Here is a 22,793-nt window from a genome sequence, read left to right on the forward strand (position 1 = left end):
GCCTCGCCAATCAGCAAATGTGGCCACGACCAACATCTGCACTCCGGGACACCGTTTTATGTTCAGTGATGCGCCACAGAAATATGAAACTGGACCAATACGTCAAGGAGGAGAACGAGCTATTGCAGTGCTTGCATTTTCATTTAATCCTAAAGCACAGGTCTATAGTGCCCTCTGCTGGATAAATACAGAACATCATCGGAGTAATCCAAACATGTATTTATGTACACGTAAATAACAAGATAGAATACATACACAGATCATGTGTTTCGTTTCCCCCAATTAGCATCCCCTAGCATATAGGGCTGTATCCCATGCTCAAGCGATCTGTTGATGCAGAATGTGCAGGTAGTTTTGCCGCCTGTGCCAGGCTCAGTAGTCTGGTCCGCCTCATGCCCAAGTAACAATTGCAGAACACACCACCGGTGACATTTGTCTTCAGACATGCCAAGTTTTTCTATTTCAGTGTTTGATTTTTTTAAAATTTTAAATAAATTAATTGTTTGGTCATTGCCGCCTTTTATATTCATCAAGAGAGGCAATATTTGACATGCATCCCATTGTCAACCCTGGTTAGAAGCAAAGTTACCAGCACTTGTAACTCCAAAACGTTCATCGCTAACATCACACTGCCATCCTCCGTGTTAAAAGCCCCTAAAACTGTGATTTATTGTCATAGAAAGAGATATTAGGAAAAGAATAACTCGTTAGACATCATGTACTCACTAAATATTATCTGTGCACTTCTTTCGCCTTTTCCCAGAGCTGAAATGTAACCACGAGCTTGAAAAGAAGACACTGGAAGACAACTTTGAAAACATGCGTCTCTCCCTCCAGGTTCGTATCTCCTACCTTTTTTTGTAATGAAATTGCAAGTTTTTGCTTCATGTGTCTAGAGGCTGTTACAGGATTATGGGCCTGCTTTAGATTCTGGCAACTGGTACTCCGTCAAAAACCTAATATCACCTTATTACAAATCTATAGATATATCCAACAAACACAGATTGCCTGTTGTGAGAATGCCCACAGGATAACGTTACCTCGTGCAGTGAGGTCAACAACAGGCTCCTGCTTTTCATGCTGACATTACAACTGGCTTCGTAGGCTGACGCGTTTCGGATGTAAATCCTTCTTCCAGAGCCTTTCAATCATGCAACAAACACAGCGTGGTTCAGAACACCTGCTATTTATTACAAGGGGTCCCGCCCATGTGGGCAAGATCTCGCGCCTTCTCGGACGTATGCTGCAAAGTATTATGGTATCAGCAGTCTAAAACTATAGAAATTTGGCAGTTCTAGTTATCTCAAGTAACTCGTGCCCCTGCCATGCACAGTTTTTTCATCAATAATTTCACTGCAAATGTTGCAATTATATTATCACTGATGTCATAGAAGATGTCATGAGTGATGTTATATGTTGGGTAAATAGCAGTGCATTTCGAGGGCATGAGTAGTAGATACTTTGGGGCACGAGTTACAGTAACTTGAGATAACTGTAACTGCTGAATTTATATGGTTTTGTATGTGTAAAATCTTAACCTATCTATAACTTCCCTGTAAGCTTTGTTTTTTTCAGTGAATTTCTAAGTGTTTTTCAATTTTATTTCCTAACTATAACATACCTGTAACCTTTTTAATGCTATTTCCTAACTATAACATCCATGCAAACTGGGTGTGTGAGGGGGTGTGAGTCTGGTTGTGTGAGTGTGGAGGGTGTGTGTGTGCATGTGTGACTAGCTGTATAGTCTTTGAGTGGGTGTGGGAATGGCTGTGTGAGTGGGTGTGTGAATGTCCGTGTGAGTGGTTTTGAGGGTCTGTGAGTGGGTGTATGAGTGGCTGTATGGGTGTGTGAGTGGTGGGTTCCAGAAGAGGTTCAGTTCAAGCCCTCAGTCCTTCCTTGGGCGGACAGAGTTACTGTGATATTCTTCTTCTCCTTGTCTTCTCCATATTCTAGACGTGTTTTGATTTCCAGGTGGTGGAAGCTTAAATTCATAGGGGTAACACAGCAGGTGGAATTCTTTGAAACTATCAATTGAAGGTTTTACATTGTGTACTCTCTAACCTTTCAGCATTTTCTTTGCATAATAGCCAAATGTTTTACAGAAAGCACTAGTTTTCCCAGGTAGTGGAAAGCTGACTCCACTGTGTGAGCTCCCGGAGCCACTAATGGGCTGGCACGGAGGTGGCCACACAAGGGTATTGGGCTCTGGGAAGATAACTAAGTGTATTCGTTATTAACGGTCTGGATATGAGTTCTCTGTGGGATTTTTCCTTAAGAGGACAGAGGATCTCACCCACGAGGTGGCATGCTTCATAATCAGGCCTCTCCTTACTATAGGATCCACATTTCTGGAGGGTATGGTCGGCTCCACTTCGAGCTCATCATGCAGTTAATGTATTTTTGTAATTTTTTTATTATTGTATTACTCCTTACTTGTTTGGAGAACTGGTACCCTAACTAAAAGGAGGATTAAAAGGGACAATCATTAAAATGAGGACTAGGAACAGATTTATTAAGGGGTTTCACCGGCGGTAAGTCATGCAAAGTGGTGCAAGCTCTTGCTAGGGTATTTACGTTCCAGTGCAAAAGATGAAAGATGCATTTGTTTCATCACAAATAGCATTTTTCGCTGGTTTGTGCCAAGTTGCTTCAAGGGGGTGTTATTTGGGTGCTGCTTCGGTGGAAATAGGGGCATTACAGAACTAGCACCCATAGACGCACAGCCCAATCTACTAAGAGAGCCAGACCGGGCTTTGAATAAAGAAAAGTAATGCCTTCTTTAAGTAGGCCTGAACTTGGAGAAATGTTTTTATTCCTCTGAATATTCAACACGTTGCATTTTTTGCTGCTCTGTACAGCACTCAACCAATGTGTGGATTGGTTTACAATTTCCCTAAGCAGAGAATTGTTACTGGAAGGGTAGGCTCTATGGTGGAAATGTTGTGCGTGGCTCGGTGCAGCTTTCTTCCCTTTCTGCACCGCAGCTCCACAGTTGCTTCATAGCATTGATCCATAAAATAATAAATCTTTCCTTAGACTGTTTAATAGCACAACAGGTGGTCCTAAAATAGAATACCCAATGATACTCTCAAAGCTGTGAAAAGGATGTACACTCTACTTAAGCCTGTCCCATGATACGAGCAGAGACATTTTAAGGAATGGGCAAAGTGGGCTGTGGCCCAGGGCCGCCACCTTTTGAAGGGGCCCCTTGTTATTTGGTCAGGGCAGACCCCCTCATTAATTTATCCGAATTGTCCAGCTTTAATAACTACCTATACTGCTTTGGTCACAGAATGTTTGCAAGAATCCCACAGCCTCATACCCGGCTGCCCATGGTCCACTTCAATGCCACTCTGGGGGTCAAGGAAACTGACGAAAAGGAGGGGCGTTAAAGGGCGCGGGTGCGGATTTTAAATAAGCAAAGGCCTGTCAATTGTCTTCTTTCTTCTACTATTGCTTAACTCAGTGTATGATCAATGGGCGTGTTTTAGCTACAAATGGATCATAAATTCAAAGTTGTTGGGATCAGGGGCACCAAAATAGGTTTGACCCTGGGCCCCCGAAATCCCTAAGATGGTCCGGGATGGGAGCGGCTCTGCCATTGATTTTTACAGTTATATTTTAGCACATTTTTTTCCTACTAAATAATGATCAACTGGTTCTCTGTGTGCCATATCAATCCACAGTTTGTGATGGTGATGAAGTGTGGGCTGCCTCCTTAGAACTGGGATCTGTTTATCTATGATAGAGATTCTTCTGTTTGCTCCAAAATGATATCGGTATGCATCTTGACTTCATTCTTTAGAAATGCATTTAAATTGGCCCTGGAAAATTTCTGTTATTCTGGTATATATCGTGTAATTTTGTGTAACGCTTGTTACGCAGAAATTCATGAAAATTAGATTTTTATGCCAGGTTGTGTAATCATGCAGTTTGTGATGAAAAATTAGCGCACTTCAAAAATTGAATTTATCCAAATTAGAGCAGGTCCTGTGTGAAGCACTTGTGGTTTTTAACTGTTTTTTTTAACGCAAAGTGTGTCCTCAGGTATGAAATGAACGCAAGAATGCATTTCATGCTAAGATATAATGTAAAATGTCGGTTTTGCATAATTGTGTGTGATTTTCCTGAAATGTCAAATAATTACACGGATGCAAATTACATGAATTTCACACACCCCAATAAAAACTCAATGGATCATTTTCAAGCCTCTTATTAAAGTCTTTACAAGCAGGGGTTTCTACTGTGCGTGCCCTAGACAAAATAGTGATGCTGTTCCAAAGCTTCTGCGCACAGGTATGCCAAGGACCCTAATCTGCTTTTCTGCTTTTCTTGGCAGGACCAGGTTGATACCCTAACATTCCAAAGCCATTCTCTAAGGGACCGAGCTAAGCGGTTTGAGGAAGCATTGAGGAAGAGCACCGATGAGCAGTTCCAGGTGAGCCATCACATTCTTATTGAAAAAAGCATGCTTACCGTAAAGTCTGTATTGTACAGTATCCGTTAAACTGTGACACTTAGAGACGTCTTTACCCTATCCTACAATGTTTACTACTCTGTAAAACATATAGATTCTACGTGTAAATGAAATGAAGGGCATTTAAAGAAAGCAAGGGAGCAAAAACCTGCCATATGACTGCTACCCCCTCCAGATTTTCAATATCCGCATAGGTGGAGACCTTGCAGTTAATAATAGTTTGAATTATTTTTTTTTTCCACGTGTTTTTAGACCTTTGGGATTGGGACATCTACCCTAGACAGCTGCCTGCTGTTCCTGCTGAACAAACGTTATCCACTGTGAGATCTTCATAAATGGCATTTCCCTTTAGTGTCAATGCAGGAATGATACTGGCATGTGCCAGGTCATTGAGATGATAGTGGGAGGAGTACATTCTGAATTGCTAGCACATAGTTTCAGTGATTTAAAGCATCATAAGGACTTACATATGTGTTGTGTTAGTTGATTTGATGTGGAGAATAATATTTCTCCACAGTGCACAATCTCTCATGTGCCCTAGAGCACTGTGCAGAAGGTGAAAGGCTTTGGGTTTTTAGCCACATTGCCCTTAACCAAATTGTTTTTTAAACTGACCTTGTGATAGCTATTGAGCGGATACCTTTAGATTTATTTTTGTGTTGTAATTTTTTATTTGGTATCAAAAAGAAACACAGCAGTGCAGCAAGCGTGCAACATAATGCAAAATGGAGGTTATTGCATGAAGCATGATGCTTGTTAGATCCGCACAAGAGGAGTACCGTAGCTCTCGGGCGTCGATGTCCATGATAGCTATTGGGGGGAGAATAGGGTATGGTATGATGAGGGGGTTGATTCTGAGGGTCGATATAGATGAATATATTGGGTACTGCATGGGTTTCATCCCTAAGGAGGAGATCGGTGCCCCAGGTTTTGGATGCGTGGTTATGGCTGTCCATATCGGCTGGAAGGGACAGGTGCCGGCCTACGTGTCCGATGGTGGGGGAAGGGAGATGGGTGGGGGGGGCGAGGGTTGATGAGAGAGAGGAGGGGTGGAGGAGAGAGGGCAGGAAAGGGAGGGGTGTATGGGGGAGAAAGGGAGCGGTTGAGAAGGAAAAAAGCTGGGAAGGGAGGTGAGAAGTGTGCGTCAAAGGGGGGCAAGAGAGGGGGGAGGGTAAAAGAGAGGGAAGTGTGGGTGGACGTGCGGGAGTACCTGTGGCGGATGTGGAAGTGGGGGAGAACGTGGGGGCTGTGCCTACCAGCAGTTGTCGCAGTCTGTGTGGTGGTCCGGTGGGATCTGGATAGGACATTAGTGTGTGACCTCCTGAAGAAAGGCGGCCCATGTCTGTGCAAACACCTCCGCCTGGTACTGCATGCCGTAGATAACGCTGTTTGGATCATCATCACCACCATCCAGTCCTCTTGCGATGGGGGAGTGGGTGACCTCCATTGCCGAAGGATCCAGAGCTTAGCTGTCGACCGTGCCATATGTAGGAGGTGGCGTTGTGGGTGAGTAATCTCTGAGGAGTCCCTGATATCTTGCAGGAGGATGACAGTAGGGGTGAGGGGAAGGCGGAGGGGTATTGACTCTCCCAGGGTGTCTCCAAAATAGGACCAGAAAGGTTAAATAGAAGGACATTCACAAAGAATGTGGGGGAGGTTGTAGCGCGTGTCTCTGCATCTCCAACGCCTAGAGTGTGGCAGTAGACCTGCCTTCTGTAGCTTCGTAGGGGTCCAATACCAATCATGTAGGGTCTTAAACAGGCACAATTTCAGCCGGGCCTCACGGGTTCCCTTGTCCAAGACCGCTACGACTTCCATCCAGTCCTCTTCTTTAACGGTATATTATAGGCATGCCTGCCGTTTTTCGCGGAAGCTGTGCAAAAGAGGTTGTGAGAACAGGTGGTTCGTTAGGGTAGTATAAAGCCCCGACATCCCTCCCGTGTTTCGCCCCATACCGACAGATCATCCACTATCGGCGAGGATTGCAGGGCCAAAGGGCGAGGACCAAGACATCGCCTCAGGCAGTGTTGTAGCTGCAGGTGCTGCCAGGCCTGCTGTGGGGTAACCCAAATTCCTCCCATAGCTGAGCAAAGGGCTTTAAGTCACTGTTCAGTAGCACCTGATCCAGGGTCCGTATGCCCACTGCCTTGCATCTGGGCCAGTGGAGATTCTGGTCATATATTCGGATACTGCCATTGCCCGAAATCGGTGCCTTGGCATGTAGGCAGTGGTTTATGCCCAAAAAGCAATGCGCACGGTGCCATGCCTTAAGGGTAGCTTGTATCACAGAGTGCTAAGGAGATAGTTGGGGGTGTAGTTCCTGTAAAGGGGACCAAAGCCATTGCCGCAAGTGAGGAGTGATCCTTCCATTGTGATCCACTGTGGGGCATCTGGAGTTTCTAGGAGCAAATAGGCTAGCTGGGAGAGATGCAGTGCTAAGGAGTAGTGTTCTACATACAGTAGGCCCAGGCCACCGCAGGAGCCGCGAATCATGAGTTTGGACGCAGCTAAGCGCGGGCGGTTGGAACCCCAAACGAAGGCCCGTATTCGAGTATCTATGAGGCGCAGAATAGTTAGAAGCACCATGATGGACAACATACCCAAGGTATAGGTAAAGCGTGTCAATGTGACCGTTCTTAAAGCTTGTTCTTTGCCCCACATGGAGAATCCCGGGAGGGATCATTTGTCGAAGTCTGATTTCATCAGCGCGATCAGGTGTGTCAGGTTATCTACAACCATTCCTTCCAAGCCTCTGTTAACCAGGACCCGAGGTATTATTTAAGTTGTGATTATTTCCAGCGGAAGGGGTAACCATGAATTGCTGCCCTCGTGGTGCCTAAGGAGAGTGGGAGAGCCTTGCTTTGTCCCAATTCACCTTGTAGCCTGACACGGCCGCAAAGTCTTCAATGACTTTTAGTAATGCCGTAAGTGAACGTGAGAGGTCTCTAAGGGTGAGTAGGATATCGTCTGCATATAAATATATTTTTGAGAGGCTGCCCGCGATGGGTATACCTGCTATGTGTGCGAGTGGTAGATGATAGAGGCCAGGGGATCCAAGGCCAGCAAGAACCAGAGGGAGGAGAGTGGGCAGCCCTGATGCGTGCCTCTCTGGATTCTAAAGGGGTCCGAGAGGAACGCGCCACAGTTGATGTGAGCCATGGGGCAATCATAAAGTAGGCAGACCTCGGAGAAGAACTGTTGTCCCAGGTCGAAGTGCTTCATAGCAGCGAAGAGGTAACCCCAGTCGATGCGATTAAATTGCCTTTTCTGCATCTAGGGAGAAGGCTACCACATCCTCCGGTAGGTCCTTTGCGGTAGAGTGTGGGCCAGGGTGCGGAGATGGTTTCTTGAGGAACGGCCGGGACAAAGCCAACCTGTGTATTGTGGAAATGTGGATTTTCCTGGTCAGTTATGTCCCCTATCTTGGACCCCAACGGTTCTATATGCATGTTACAAGTACATGTATGTTCCCTCCAGTTCCAGTTTCTAAGACGCAAACATATGTGTGTCTACCGTCAACATGTTCTCTGTCAGATCCGCCATCAAAGGGCTGGATATTCGATTCATAAGTATAAAAGGCCACCGACTTTATATGGCTAAATTACTCCATTTTTACAGTTCAGGCAAGTAGGCCCGATTCTGTCCTCAAAGCCTTTCCCTGCTCTCTGTCTCTGACAGCTTCAGCTTGAGCTCGCATCTGTATCCATGAACTTTGTCCTACTCCCTGTGCAGCTAACGGTGCCTGCCTCGGCCAGTTTTCGCATGCCTGCCAAGAAGCTGTATTTCACCTTCGAATTATCTATTTTGCTCTTCAGCCGATGCATTCCTGTCTAGTGATTTAGGTAAACATTTCCTTTAGCTCACAAGCAAAGGACTCAGCCTTTCCGTCCTCCTGCAAGTGATTCATAGCCCTGCTGCCATGGAAAGTTTTCTGCCCCTCGCATCTCATATAGACACTTAGACGTTTGTGCACGCACACAGTCAGTATAGACTAGATTCTGTCCGAGAGTCCTTCCTTGTGGATAACATAGTTCTCCAAACATAGGATGGTAGATATGATTTGGGATTAGGTTGACTTGACCCCCCAGACTTCTCGTCTCCACATGTAGAGCTAAATGTCAAGTCCCCTTCACCCCCTAGTTGCACGTCAATTACACGTCATGCTGCTGCGCGCGCATCTATGCCAAGTATTATCTTATAGATCCACCTATGTCTGATAATGCAAACCAATCATGTTTCTTTTATTCCTTATTACGCCTAGTTTCGATTACGTACCTGTTTTGTCACTCTTCTTATCAAATGTTACGCCTTCTACATTCGTTTCATTGTAATGCACTTATTATAAAAATACATGTCTGTCAATAAATTATTGTACTTCACTTCCTGAACCCTCGTGGTGACGGAACCTGAAGGCCGCGACTCGAGTCGGCCATTTTGAATGGAATAAAGCCCATTTAGAAAACCTCTTATACCACGGATTCTGCCTCTTGTTATTTTGAGCTATTTTACTTTATTTTAGGATTCCGTATGAAATTCAGTCCGGTATTTTTATTTACCACATAATGGCGCCCGAATAGGGACACTTTCTCATCTCACGCGCCGGCGGTGCGTTGCAGGCCCGGTCTCCTGCCACAGCTGGACGGACCATAAACGCGTACCAGCAGGATTTCCTGTAAGCTCCCTCCGGTCAAGCGGGGGCGACTGAGGCTGCGATCAACCCAGACGAGGCGGTGAGAAGTGCGAAGTATCCCGACCAGAGCCTAGCTGAGAGAGCAAGATCCGAGGTATACTGAGGCCCACCAGGTTTTCCGAAATCCCGACGTCCAGAGGGTCCGCTGTCCGCAGTTATCGAGTCCTGTCCATTCTCTGAGGCCTTCCGTTTCAAGGAGCTACTCGGTGAGTACCATCGCCGGGGAGGCGTGTTGACGCGCACATAGGTTGTGCCGGTCAAGACGGATTTGGGTACACAAATCCGGTCTGCACTGTTTAGCAGTGTATATGTACTGTTTAGCAGTATATCAAGTATTCCGAAGTATTTAGTTATTGTCAAGAATTCAGCGTGGTGATTAGTTAGGCAGACTGTCATCATTGTCGATCATTGTTATAATGTTTAATGTTTAATGTTTAAAGTATTCAGAAAATGTCTTGCATATTGTGGTATGAATGACTGTTCATTGTTCACTGTTCATTTATTGTGTTTTTCGTATTAAGAAAATTCAAGAGTAAGTATCAGATCAGTTGTAAATATGCCGCTCTTCTCGAAGTTAAGACAGATTACTACTAGAAAAGGGGTGCTTGAAGAAGCAGTTCCTATTCCTCCTAGGGACACTCCAGGGCATTTTATGTACCATAAACATGGCTTAGATGCCATATTGTTTCTTGATCTATGGGTAGATTATACCAAGGGATTACCGGAAAGTCAAAGGTGGCCCGCAGCGGGAACCTGGGATGCAGAGTGCATCATGAAAGTGGAGGAAGAGTTATGGAAAAGAAAGGTCAGACAGTCACAGGAAGACGCTGTTGAGTTATGGCGTAAAGAATCTCATAGACGAACAGAAAAAGCACGTAGACAAGAAGAGAGGAGTAAAGAAAGTTCAAATAAAGTTCAAGAAAATCTATTAATTGAGGAAGGTATCCGAGTGAGATCAGAACAAGTAAATAGACAAAGAAATGCTCTTATGAATGGTATGTATCCCCTTCTAGCCGAAGGACTACCTAAGGCTGATCCAGAGATGCCAAAAGACTTGCCACCCCCATTATTTCCAATTAAGGTACATCCAAAAGGGCATCCCAGAACCGCAGAAGATGTTTTTCTTTCCTCATATCTAGACGATGCAGCCCCCGAGTATGCTAACGCCACACCACATAGACCGTCTGGCGGAGGGGTTCAACGTCAGGATCAGGTATCTGTACCCGTGCAACAGCAAGTCCCGACGCAAGCTTCGGCAAGCACATCTGTTTCCGCATCTGTCTCCGCAGTCGATTCTACAGGGGCGTCGACGCCCATAGTTGCTGTGTCACGTTCAACGAACCCATTCACACCCGACGCCCCAGATAGGGCCACGGGAGGTGCTAGCAGTACTTTTACACCACCTAGAATAAATAAACTTGTCTTTCAAGAGTCAGCACATTCACGTACACCTAAATTCGTAAGTGAACGTACGCTTAAGGAACTCCTTGTAAATTGTAGATATGACCCGGTGGTTGGTAAAGAGGATGAAATGGTCCTGGCATCATTACGTATCAGACGAGCCGCAGAGTATTTAGCGAGGTTACCAGGGATGATTACGCATCTAGATAACATATATCATTTTGTTCAAACAGGACGAGATCCAGGATGTATTAACAGAGCTATGGAATTCCAGAAAGTAGAGATACAGGGGGAACTGTTACGTTTCCTCATAAACTGTGTAATCAGAAATCAAGATCGTCCAGGGGTAGACCCGAATGCAATGCTTATTCTTACAAGATGGAGTCAGAATATATCAGAAGGGAGACACGATAAGCAAAATTGTATAATAGCCATGTGCCGAAAAATCCGTAAAGAAATAGAGCGTATTCATGAAGAAAGACTGGGAACAGACGAGTTTGAGCAAGATGAAGTGTCCGAATCAGGGAACTCCGCAAGACAGTCAGAGACCATAGCCTATGTAGGCAGAGGAAGATACTGTGAAAGTACTAGATGTTTTTCTGATCCCATACACTCTGTATGTCCAAATAATAGCAGAACGTATCCGACGCCTGTAATAAATCTGAAGTCTCCTGAACATTCGTTTCAAGCCGCAGACAAGATACTACGAGAACGAAGGGGTTACCACCTCCTCGATTCCATGGATGAGCAAGAATTAGCCAGATCAGCCGTTCACTGGATTGACAGTCCTGAAAAATACGGTGATGAGACCGTAGCACACACGTTTTTTAATCTCAGTACAGATGAACAACGTTTAGCTGGAATCTATATGATTCAGCAACTCCTCATATTATATAAGAGCCAACATGCTGACCCTGGTCCTTTACCTGATATATTAACGGAACTACTCACGAACAGATGGAGAGGTTCTAGTAACAAGCTAATTAAAGAGATATTAGTGTCACGTAAACAGTATGTCCTTTTTGTAAGTCCGGATTCTCTCTCGCTGCCCCACAGAGAAAGAACGCCGTACTATATGGATAGACAAAATCCTTTACGGGAAGTGCACCCAATAAAAGGCGAAGACAATGAGTTTCACCGTGTATTTGTTTACACACCCATATCAAAAATGGAATTATTAGAAATGAAGAAAGTAGTACCTAGTCATGACAAAGACCCAGCGGGTTTCCACCGAGAAATTAAAGACATGTTACTGATGGGAGAGTACACCTTTCCTGATATTATGACGATATTAAAGGTGCTTTTGCCTGCTGGCATTTATGAAAAACTGAAAGAAAAAGAGTGGGAAGTGGGAGACCAAAAGATAGACTGGACAGCATTAGCAGAGGAAGAAAGGGGCCGAACTGCAGGTTCAGGGCTCGGGGATAAAGTTAAACTGTTACCAGGTTTACTAGTACAGGTACTGCCACGTTTATTAACTACAAAAAAGGAAGATTGGGGTGCAATCACAGCCTGCAAACAAAAGCAAGATGAAGACACAAGCGATTATTATGCTCGATTTGAAAAATGTTTTGGTATAAATAGTGGTATAAAAGCAAGTAGTGATTCATATCCACATTTATTTGTGACAAAATTAGTGGAAAATGCATTACCTCCAGTAAAGAATAGAATATTGAAATTCGAGAGTACCTGGCAAAGTAACACTCCGTCGCAAATGCTACAAATGTTACAGTATCATCACAATAGAATTAGGGATGAACAAGAACACGAGCATAGACGCATGAAGGATACAAAAATGAAAATGCTAGTTTCTCAGACAGTACCAGCAGATGGTCACAAAAAGGGTGTGACACATTCTGGTGATTCTGCAGTTCCTGTAAAAGGAACCTGCAATTACTGTAAACAACTAGGCCATTATGTACACGATTGTCCAGTCCTGAAACGTAATATAGCTACGGGTATTGCAAAAGAGAGACCACGATTAGTTAGACAAGATCAGAATGAACAAGGAGCTATGCAGCATGGACAGTCCATGCCAGTTCAGCAACAGTCCATGCCAGCCTCACAGCAACCCATACAGTTTGTGCCAGCTGCACCACCGTTGCCTGCTCCTGCCACACAAACAACAACACGACAAATGTATCAGACTGCACAGTATGAATACCCTGAATATCAGCATTACGCATGAACCAGCCTAGAGAGGGAAGTTGACTTACCGCTTATCGAGATTCCTGTAGATCAAGAAGGACCTTATGTACATAGTGAATTATTAGGTCAAGATAGAAAATTCTTACTCGATACAGGGGCAAGTCGAACAACTATAAAACGTAGTGAAGTTCCAGGGGCACCCCTCTCAGGCTCTCAAAATGTTTCCCTTGGTTTTTCGGGAAAACCTATTGTTAATGAAGTATCACAGCCTCTACCACTTACGATAGGACCTTTGACACGAACTACAGACTTATTACTTACTAAATCATGCCCAGAAAATCTGTTAGGAATTAAAACTCTGAAAGCACTAGGAGCCATAATATGTTGTTCTCCGGAAGGAGTAAGGTTGTTTTTGCGTGATTTTAAAGGTCACTATGTGTCTAGAGACATGGATCCCCGACTACAGACTTTACCAGTACATCTATGGGCACAAGGCCCTACGGATGTTGGCTGCATGAACATTACACCCTATCGAGTTACATTGAAAGCAGGAGTGGTACTACCACGAATGCGACAATACAAGTTACCGCATGATGCTGTAGTGGCTTTGCTGAAAATCATTGATGAGCTGATTGCCCAGGGAGTAGTTGTAGAAACAGACTCCAATGTATGTAATTCACCGATAATTCCGATTCTTAAACGAACTGATCCTACTGCTCCGCCAGTATACCGATTGGTTATTGATTTGCGTGAACTAAACAAGTGTATTGTACCACAATTCCCTGTGGTCCCTGATATATCATCATTGTTGACAGCAATTGATTCCGAAGCAACATTCTTTACTGTAATCGATCTCAAGAATGCCTTTTTCAGTGTCCCAATAGATCCGGAAAGCCAATACTTGTTCGGATTCAGTTTAAATGGGCGCAGCTTTAAATTCTCACGCGCTCCCCAAGGATTCACAGAAAGCCCCAGCATCTACAGCCAAGCATTGAAACGAGAACTTGACAGTATCCACATGCCAGTCAATACTGCACTGCTTCAATATGTCGATGATCTGCTGATCACCGCGAGAAGCGAGTCAGAATGTGAAAAAGCTTCTCTGACGGTTTTACATTTCCTAGCCGACAAGGGGCACAAGGTGTCCCCTTCTAAGCTGCAATTCTGTGTTCAGCGAGTTATTTATCTTGGTCACTCGCTGTCCAAGGAGGGAAGGCAGCTTACACCAGATCGCATCCAGTTAATTGCTAACATGTCAATACCCCAGACACAAAAGGAGGTGCGAGCTTTCATAGGCCTCACTTCATATTGTAGGCAGTGGATCCCTCAGTACGCATTTCTAGCAAAACCACTCATTCAGTTAACCACACAGGAGGCAGCCACATCGACTGTTCTCCCTTGGACTCAGGAACATACACAAGCTTTTGAAAGCCTAAAGGAAGCTTTATGTCAAGCACCTGTTTTAGCAACACCATGTTATAGCAAACATTTTACACTCTTTGTTACAGAACGCGAAGGTACTGCCTTGTCAGTACTCACTCAGGATCAAGCAGGATCACGCAAGCCATGTGCTTATTTTTCCAGTACATTAGATCCCGTAGCTCAGGCTTTGCCTGCATGCCTGAAATCAGTGGCAGCGACAGCTTTAGCAATCAGACAAAGCGATGCCATAGTATTAGGACACCCATTGACAGTTCAAGTACCACATGCAGTAGAGGTTCTTGTGAACCGAACACAAACACAACACTTGACCATAGCAAGACTTACCGGTTATGAACTGACATTGTTTCAACCACACATAGAGATCCGACGGTGTAATACATTGAATCCTGCTACACTATTACCTGTAATTGGAACAGACCCACTAGCTCATGATTGTGTTGAAATCATTGAAATAAAGACGAAACCTAGACAAGACTTGACAGACGTTCCATTGTTAGATCCAGACCTGACGTTGTATGTAGACGGATCGTGCATGAGAACAAGTACAGGAGATTTAGTGGCCGCGTATGCAGTCACAACAGACACTGAAGTTATTGAGACACATTGTATAGATACTCTGTCAGCCCAAGCAGCAGAACTTATTGCTCTAACGCAAGCCTGTATTCAAGCCACAAATAAGAAAGTTAATGTATACACTGACTCACGTTATGCATTCGGAGTTGTACACGACTTCGGCGTGCTGTGGCGAGAGAGAGGTTATTTAACGTCCCATGGTGCCCACATTCAGCACGGACCCCTCATTCATGCTTTGTTAGACGCAATACATCTACCCACTGCTATATCGATTATGAAATGTAAAGCACACACGAAGGTTACTGATACCATTTCTCAAGGCAATGATTTAGCTGACAAAACAGCTAAACAGACTGCTCAGAATCGCACATTAGACATGACAAAGCCAATAGTTCAGACACCAACACAGTGTATGACAATTAAGGATCCCGCACTTGACGTAATTGACATACAGACACATGCCACAGCAGAAGAAATAAAGAAGTGGACTGAACTAGGAGGGATCCAGACAGATCAAGGATGGATGACGAAGGAGAAATCTGTATGGTTTCTCCCTGATTCCATGGTTCAAGCCATTATAGCTACAGTTCACAGTCCAGCACATTTAGGAGAGAAGGCTATGCTAGACAGCATTCAGCACATTTGGTTCAATAAACATTTACGAGCAGCAGCTAAACAAAAAGTTCGTACCTGTATGATATGTTGTCAGTTTAATCCAGGAAAGAGTGTTCCCGTAGAGCAGGGTGGATTTCAGCCTCCTGACCATCCTTTTGAAGTCCTCCAGATGGATTATATTCAGATGGAACGTTGTCGAGGATTCAAATATGTCCTCGTAGTTGTCTGCGCTCTCTCCCGTTGGACAGAGGCGTATCCCGTATCAGATTACACTGCCCCGACTACTGCCAAGCAGCTAGTTCGAGAATTCTTCCCACGGTACGGTTTACCACGTGTTGTATATTCAGATAACGGTCAGCCTTTCTCATCCGAATTAATGAAACATGTCTCACTTTTGTTGGGATATCAGTGGAAATTCCACTGTGTCCGACACCCCGAGGCAGCAGGTCTCGTGGAACGACATAATCAACTTTTAAAAATCAGATTGTCTAAAATATGTCAGGAAAAAGGTGTGGACTGGATAGTAGCCTTACCAGTTGCGCTATTCTACATGAGAATGGTAGCACACTCTCGAACAGGGCTATCCCCTTATGAAGTGATCTTTGGTAGACCACCGAATATGTGGGGGACGCCTATACCCCGTAAAATAACTGATGTTGACTGTAATATGCTGACAGATTACCTGGCTTCCTTGATGTCTGCACTACAATCTTGTCGTTCACAGGTAGTCGCAGCTTTTCCCGACAACACCGAGGTGAAACCTCATGATGTAATTCCCGGTGATTATGTTCTCATCAGAAATTTTGATCGGAAAACCCAACTGGAGCCAAGGTGGAGGCTTCCTAAGTTGGTCCTGCTGACGACCAGAACAGCTGTGAAGATCGAAGGAAGAAAAGGATGGGTGCATTCCACCCATATAAAAAAATTTAATGGACTTCCTCCTGACACAAACAGTACTTCCCGTGTGTCTTCCCCCATTGACTCAAAGCTACCTTTGGCTGAGGCCAGTAGCACCGAACTCTATAAACAGAAACTCAGGTCCAGATCTAAACTGTCGGACGATTTGATTGTTTAAGTCCTCTCCAAGGTGAAGCGGTTGAATCTGTCCCGACATGTATCCCTTAGGTCTGAATCATGTAGAGTCCAGAATCATAATGAAACGACATGCTTATTGTAAATCACTGCGTAACCACTGTATTGTGACTTTATTAATTTTGTTTTCCTTGAGTTTTTTAATAGTTACTGCAAGTATATTGTTGCATATGTATTATCCTGTTTCTAAACGTGCTTTCAATATAACTGATGAACATTCTTTTAGTGACTTACCCCCGCATGAGTTGTCCTATAGACTTGCGCTGCGTAATAACACATTCATTAGTATGTTACATCATTCCCATCAGACTAGTAATGCCACCAATTGTTGGGTGTGTGGCCGACTCCCTCCCTATCAGAATACCAAAGGAGTTCTGCCTTTCTTTCCACATCCGTTCACACACAATGGCTCCTGTGGAGCATGGTTTAGTTTATTAAATTCCATAGACCCAGACACAGCAGTTTATCAACAACACTGGATATGGGGAAATCTGAATCTAGTTTTATTCAAAGTCTGTCACCCTAATAAGGAGGGTCACCCCAGTAGAACAGGAACTGATTTAGAGAATGAAGTGTATAAATTAGGTAATTTTACGCCTAATCTTATGATTCTGAATGTCAAATCCGAAGTTGAACTAATTCTGCCCACTATGTCAGTATTTCCAGTTAAGGGTGAATTATGTGTAAGAAAAGTTGGTTCCATACATATGGGCCATAGCCAATGCGTTACTACAATAGAATATAGTGATCAAGGTAAATCTTCATTTAGAGCTTCTCGCCATTCTTACTTTATATGTGGTCAGACGGCATATATGCGTCTGCCTCTAGATTGGGATGGTACCTGTTACATAGCATTCCTTTTGCCACCTGTTTTCCTAGCTCCCCCTGATTATTATCGAAATGTTCATTTAGTACATAAAAGAGAGCGGAGAGATCTCCCAGTTGTCGATTATACTGAGACGGCATGGGACAAGTATGTAGATTTCAATAAAGGTATCTTTCCCTATATAGGTACCATATCAAATAGTAAGCTGATACGCAGACTCACCAAGACTCTTGAAGCTGTAGTAAACGAGACTATAGCCGCCCTAGGCAATCTGACAGAGGAACAATCAGTGATGAGAATTGTTGTTCTCCAGAATCGTCTTGTCCTTGACGTCATCCTGGCCGATAGGGGCGGAGCTTGCAGGGTCATCGGATCCAGCTGCTGCATATTCATACCAGAAAATTCGCCATCTGTATATAAAGCTATAACACGCCTTCATAAGATTGTAAGCCAGATACACGAAAATCCAGGCACTTGGACGTGGTCCGGGTGGTTTTGGAGTGTGATATCAGCCTGGGGATGGAGAGTTCTATCCTTCCTAGGTATTGGCTTTCTTATGCTCTTCAGTTGTTGTTTATGCCTGCAATGTGGACCAGCGATTTGTGGTCTGTGTGCCACATCATGCATTCCATATCACAGTTCTCGTTCAAAATGCCGGAAGAAGAAGGAAGAAGAAATGATGCTCCATGAGCAAATCGATGGAATGATGAAGATTGATATCTCTTGAAGGGCAAGAAGGGGACAAGGAGGGAATGTGGAAATGTGGATTTTCCTGGTCAGTTATGTCCCCTATCTTGGACCCCAACGGTTCTATATGCATGTTACAAGTACATGTATGTTCCCTCCAGTTCCAGTTTCTAAGACGCAAACATATGTGTGTCTACCGTCAACATGTTCTCTGTCAGATCCGCCATCAAAGGGCTGGATATTCGATTCATAAGTATAAAAGGCCACCGACTTTATATGGCTAAATTACTCCATTTTTACAGTTCAGGCAAGTAGGCCCGATTCTGTCCTCAAAGCCTTTCCCTGCTCTCTGTCTCTGACAGCTTCAGCTTGAGCTCGCATCTGTATCCATGAACTTTGTCCTACTCCCTGTGCAGCTAACGGTGCCTGCCTCGGCCAGTTTTCGCATGCCTGCCAAGAAGCTGTATTTCACCTTCGAATTATCTATTTTGCTCTTCAGCCGATGCATTCCTGTCTAGTGATTTAGGTAAACATTTCCTTTAGCTCACAAGCAAAGGACTCAGCCTTTCCGTCCTCCTGCAAGTGATTCATAGCCCTGCTGCCATGGAAAGTTTTCTGCCCCTCGCATCTCATATAGACACTTAGACGTTTGTGCACGCACACAGTCAGTATAGACTAGATTCTGTCCGAGAGTCCTTCCTTGTGGATAACATAGTTCTCCAAACATAGGATGGTAGATATGATTTGGGATTAGGTTGACTTGACCCCCCAGACTTCTCGTCTCCACATGTAGAGCTAAATGTCAAGTCCCCTTCACCCCCTAGTTGCACGTCAATTACACGTCATGCTGCTGCGCGCGCATCTATGCCAAGTATTATCTTATAGATCCACCTATGTCTGATAATGCAAACCAATCATGTTTCTTTTATTCCTTATTACGCCTAGTTTCGATTACGTACCTGTTTTGTCACTCTTCTTATCAAATGTTACGCCTTCTACATTCGTTTCATTGTAATGCACTTATTATAAAAATACATGTCTGTCAATAAATTATTGTACTTCACTTCCTGAACCCTCGTGGTGACGGAACCTGAAGGCCGCGACTCGAGTCGGCCATTTTGAATGGAATAAAGCCCATTTAGAAAACCTCTTATACCACGGATTCTGCCTCTTGTTATTTTGAGCTATTTTACTTTATTTTAGGATTCCGTATGAAATTCAGTCCGGTATTTTTATTTACCACAGTATGATGGATAAGGGAGGGTATGACCTTGCTCAGGCGTGTAGCCAGAATGCTGGCTAGTATTCTAATGTCCCCATTTAGGAGAGAGATGGGGCATTTGCTGCCGCAAAGGACTGGGTCTCTTCCCAGTTTGGGTAGGACCACGATCACCGCTCTGTTAGAGAGAGGCCCATAGGAGGCCGTCCTTTCAGCCTCTTGTAAGGCGACATGTAGAGTATCAACTGCCTCCTCTCCGGACCATTTGAGGTATTCCGCAGGTAATCCGTCCTCACCCAGAGACTTGTGGTAGGGCAACTTGGCAATGGCTGCTGCTACTAACTCTTTACTGATATCCCCCTCAAATAGCTTTCTGACTTTTTCCGTCAAACGCGTAGATCAACACCCTTGAGATACGCAGATATCCGTTCCATGCTGGCCAGTGTAAAGTTATTTGTAGAATGAGGTAAACTCATTACAATGTCCTGGGGTCGGGGAAAGATGTCCCCAGTCGCAGATCGGATAGCAGGAATGGCAATTGCAGCCTCTCGTTGCCTCAGTTGTGCCGCTAGCTTCACCCTGTTCATAATGCCTCCCTTTTAGGTCTTGGAAGGCGTAATCAGCTTTGGAGGTGAAGAGGTCGTTGAGGGCCATATGGGCCAATTCTGGTCAGCGGCAATTGGGCACTGATGTACGGGTGGAATCAAGGCAAGTGAGAGAGGCAATCTGGTCCTCCAGCTCGATACGTCAGAGAGACGCCTGCTTGTTGGCCACTGCTTCATCTTTCAGTTGCCCCAGATGGTTGCCTTTGCGACACCCACAAGGTCCTGCAGGAGTCTACTGATGCCCTGTTGTCCACCAGGTAAGTAGATAGGTGTGTACGCAATTGGTTCTTGCCCTGGGGTGAGCGATATCTCTGAACATTGAGGCGTCATGGTTTGTGGCCCAGGGAGACTAGGCCCACGTCGAGTGGCAACTGAACCGGAGAGTGATCGAAGAGAGCTGCCTCCAATATGCGAGATTCGCCGACGAGCGCCACCACGGGTTGTCATACAAGGAAGTAGTCCAGCCTGGACTGGGTACCGTGGACGATGACAGGAAAGTGTATTCCTTGCCTGTTGGATAGCAAAGGCGCCAATGATCCACAAGGCCATGCTCCGAAGCGATGTCTCCCAACAGGGCTCTGTCCCCATCGTTACCCCCTGTACAAGGGTCCTGTCCTGTCTCGTAGACGGTTTAAGTGGAGAAAGAAGGAGCATTCTTCTGGGATGCCACAGGAGTCACAGTTCACCAGTTCTCAGGACACACTCTACTCGGCAGGGGTGAGCTTAAGGGGTAGCACGACTTGTTCCTGATGTTCTCACGTGCAACCACTGCTTGCAGAACCTGGGTCCTGTCTCCAAGGGAGCCAGCAGCTCTATCAAGGTCCCTGCCTCTGTATAGAGCACCTCCCGAGTTCTGCCGGAGTCCGCTGGAGGATGTAGGGAGGGCTGGCGATGGCGAGTGGAGCTGTCTCCAGGAGTCGAGGCAACTGTGTCCATATCCTGAGGGGTGAGACCTTCCAGGAAATGACAGAAGTCCTCTGGAATAAAGAATTCCTTTGAGGCGCCGTCCCTGGTGATCTGAAGGACGTGCAGGTTCAAAGAGGCCATATTTAATGTCCAGTTGCCGGAGAAGGGGACTAAGGGAGAGGAAGGCCTTGCAACATTTGTTGGTTTCCTCAGAGAAGTCCGCTGCTATTCGGATCTCATGTCCCTTAAATATATACTGGCCATGGGTGCAGGCTGCATTTATCCGTTACCGGGCTTGTTCGTGGCGTAAAAAGCAGGCAATAAGGGGTCATGGGTGCGTGGATGCTCCTCGACGGGGCGGTCTGACACGGTGAGCTCTCTGCATCTCCAACGGGGGGGGTCAAAACTTAGGCCTGTCAGTTTCGGGAGTGTAGCCCCAAGGAAAGATTTGATGACCGGACCTTCCAAGTTTTCTGGGAATCTGAAAAAGCAGACATTGTCTCAGTGGCTCCTTGTTTCCAAATCTCTAACTTTACTGTGTGGGTATAGGAGTTCCTGGTCTCGTTCTGGTACAGTATTGAGGTGGTCCTCCAGCACAGAGACATACTGGTCAGGCCCTCCATGTGGTTCTGGAATCCGACTATGTCAGTACGGATGGACTTGGTCTTGGTGGCGAGGGCGGAGATGGTTGTCTCAAGCCAACGGCCCACGACTGAGATTTCTTGTAGTATCTGCTCCATGGTCGCATCCGGTGCGGTGGCCATAGTGGGAGGAGATATGGGCCAGACTGGCTGTAGCGGGCTCCGGGCATTTCCCCGGTGGCCGCCAGGGTGGGGGCCGGTTGTGCAGCATAGTTTCAATAGCAGCCCCCTATAACAAAGCAGGAGCGGTGAGACAGGTGTAGTGCTTCCAACTAGCCCCCCCCCCCCTCCCAGGGCTGGCCGAGCTGTTTGCCAGGGCCGGTTTGGGTTCCCAGTCCAGCCTTGAAAGGAGATGGGCCTGATTCCGAGGCCGTGACATTCTGGGTGCTGTTCGTGGAACGGCCTGATTAACCACTTCCATAAAGAGTAGCTGTTGCTCAGTCTTTCCCTTTGTCTTGCCGGGAGACATCCCCAGACCATAGGTGAGGTCCGCTATTTAGGTAGGCAATCCTCAACTTCCTCTGCTGCTGTCCCGGCTCAGGTGTCCAGTGGAGGGTTGTAGTGTGTCCTGTTGTGCAATAGGCGCGGGAGACCACCGGGTTCACGTGGATTCTAGGTTCCAGGTGTGCCCAGCGCATTCAAGACTGTGAGAAGAGGGGCAGGGCCTATGACATGCAAACACAGGTAACCGGTGCAGGTGCATCTGGTTTTCTTTGCTGTCAGGCAGCTTGCAGGAGGGCGGTGTGGCTATAGTCAGACTGGAGCCCACTGCCTGGGGACCTCAGGGGCCCTTTGTACTGTGCAAGGTTCAGCCTTAATGGGGACGCAGGCCTTCGGCGTACAGCATGCCGATTTGTGGCTGGTGGAGTTCATATTGGGGTCCTGCAGCCACCGGCAGATGGTAGTGATGGGAATATTAATGGTCAGAGCCCGTGCCACTCCTGGGTATAGAGGACCATGTGAAAGGGGTACCTTCAGGTATATTGTCCCGTTGCAGATGGGACGTGATCTCCTTGGTTCGCTCCTGCCCACCTGGGATCGTACCTCACTGGTTGCAGTAGCTGCAGTGTCAATCAGGGCCCGTGGGCATTGGTATGATAGTAGCCATGTCAGTGATATCAGAGGGCTCGATCAGGGGTTCTTCCTGTGCTGATAACATGCGTGGAGAATGGCGCCAGCTATGAGGCCTCAGCAGGTCCCCAACGGTGAAGGCCAGTGGTCGGGACCCGTGGGCACACGGTCCTTCTGGGGGTGGAGACAGCCAGCAAGTGTGCCTGTGTTTCTTTTATATTGTAGCCAGGCCCTCCTGTTTGGGCTATGAGTAGCCTCCTCAGTGTGAAGCTTGCGGACATGCCGCTGGGCGGCCCCACCTCCCTGGGAGCTGGGACAGGTAGGCGTTCCTACCATTTGTGGGATTGTGTAGCCAGTAGAGCGGGGGTGAGCTCAAACCCCCTCATGGACTGCTGGTAT

General features: G+C 45.9%; 1 protein-coding gene across 1 annotated transcript in view; it reads left to right on the top strand.

Annotated features, from left to right (window-relative positions):
- The window catches only part of MTUS2 (microtubule associated scaffold protein 2), a 1,510,781-nt gene that overhangs the window by 1,443,949 nt on the left and 44,039 nt on the right, over positions 1-22,793 (top strand). Inside the window, exons 13-14 of the mRNA XM_085621650.1 lie at positions 764-837; positions 4,340-4,438. Coding sequence (XP_085477776.1) covers positions 764-837; positions 4,340-4,438 — 173 coding nt within the window. The remainder of the gene's footprint in view (positions 1-763; positions 838-4,339; positions 4,439-22,793) is intronic.

Source organism: Triturus cristatus, chromosome 8 (genome assembly GCF_964204655.1).
Source record: "Triturus cristatus chromosome 8, aTriCri1.1, whole genome shotgun sequence".
NCBI lineage: Eukaryota > Metazoa > Chordata > Amphibia > Caudata > Salamandridae > Triturus > Triturus cristatus.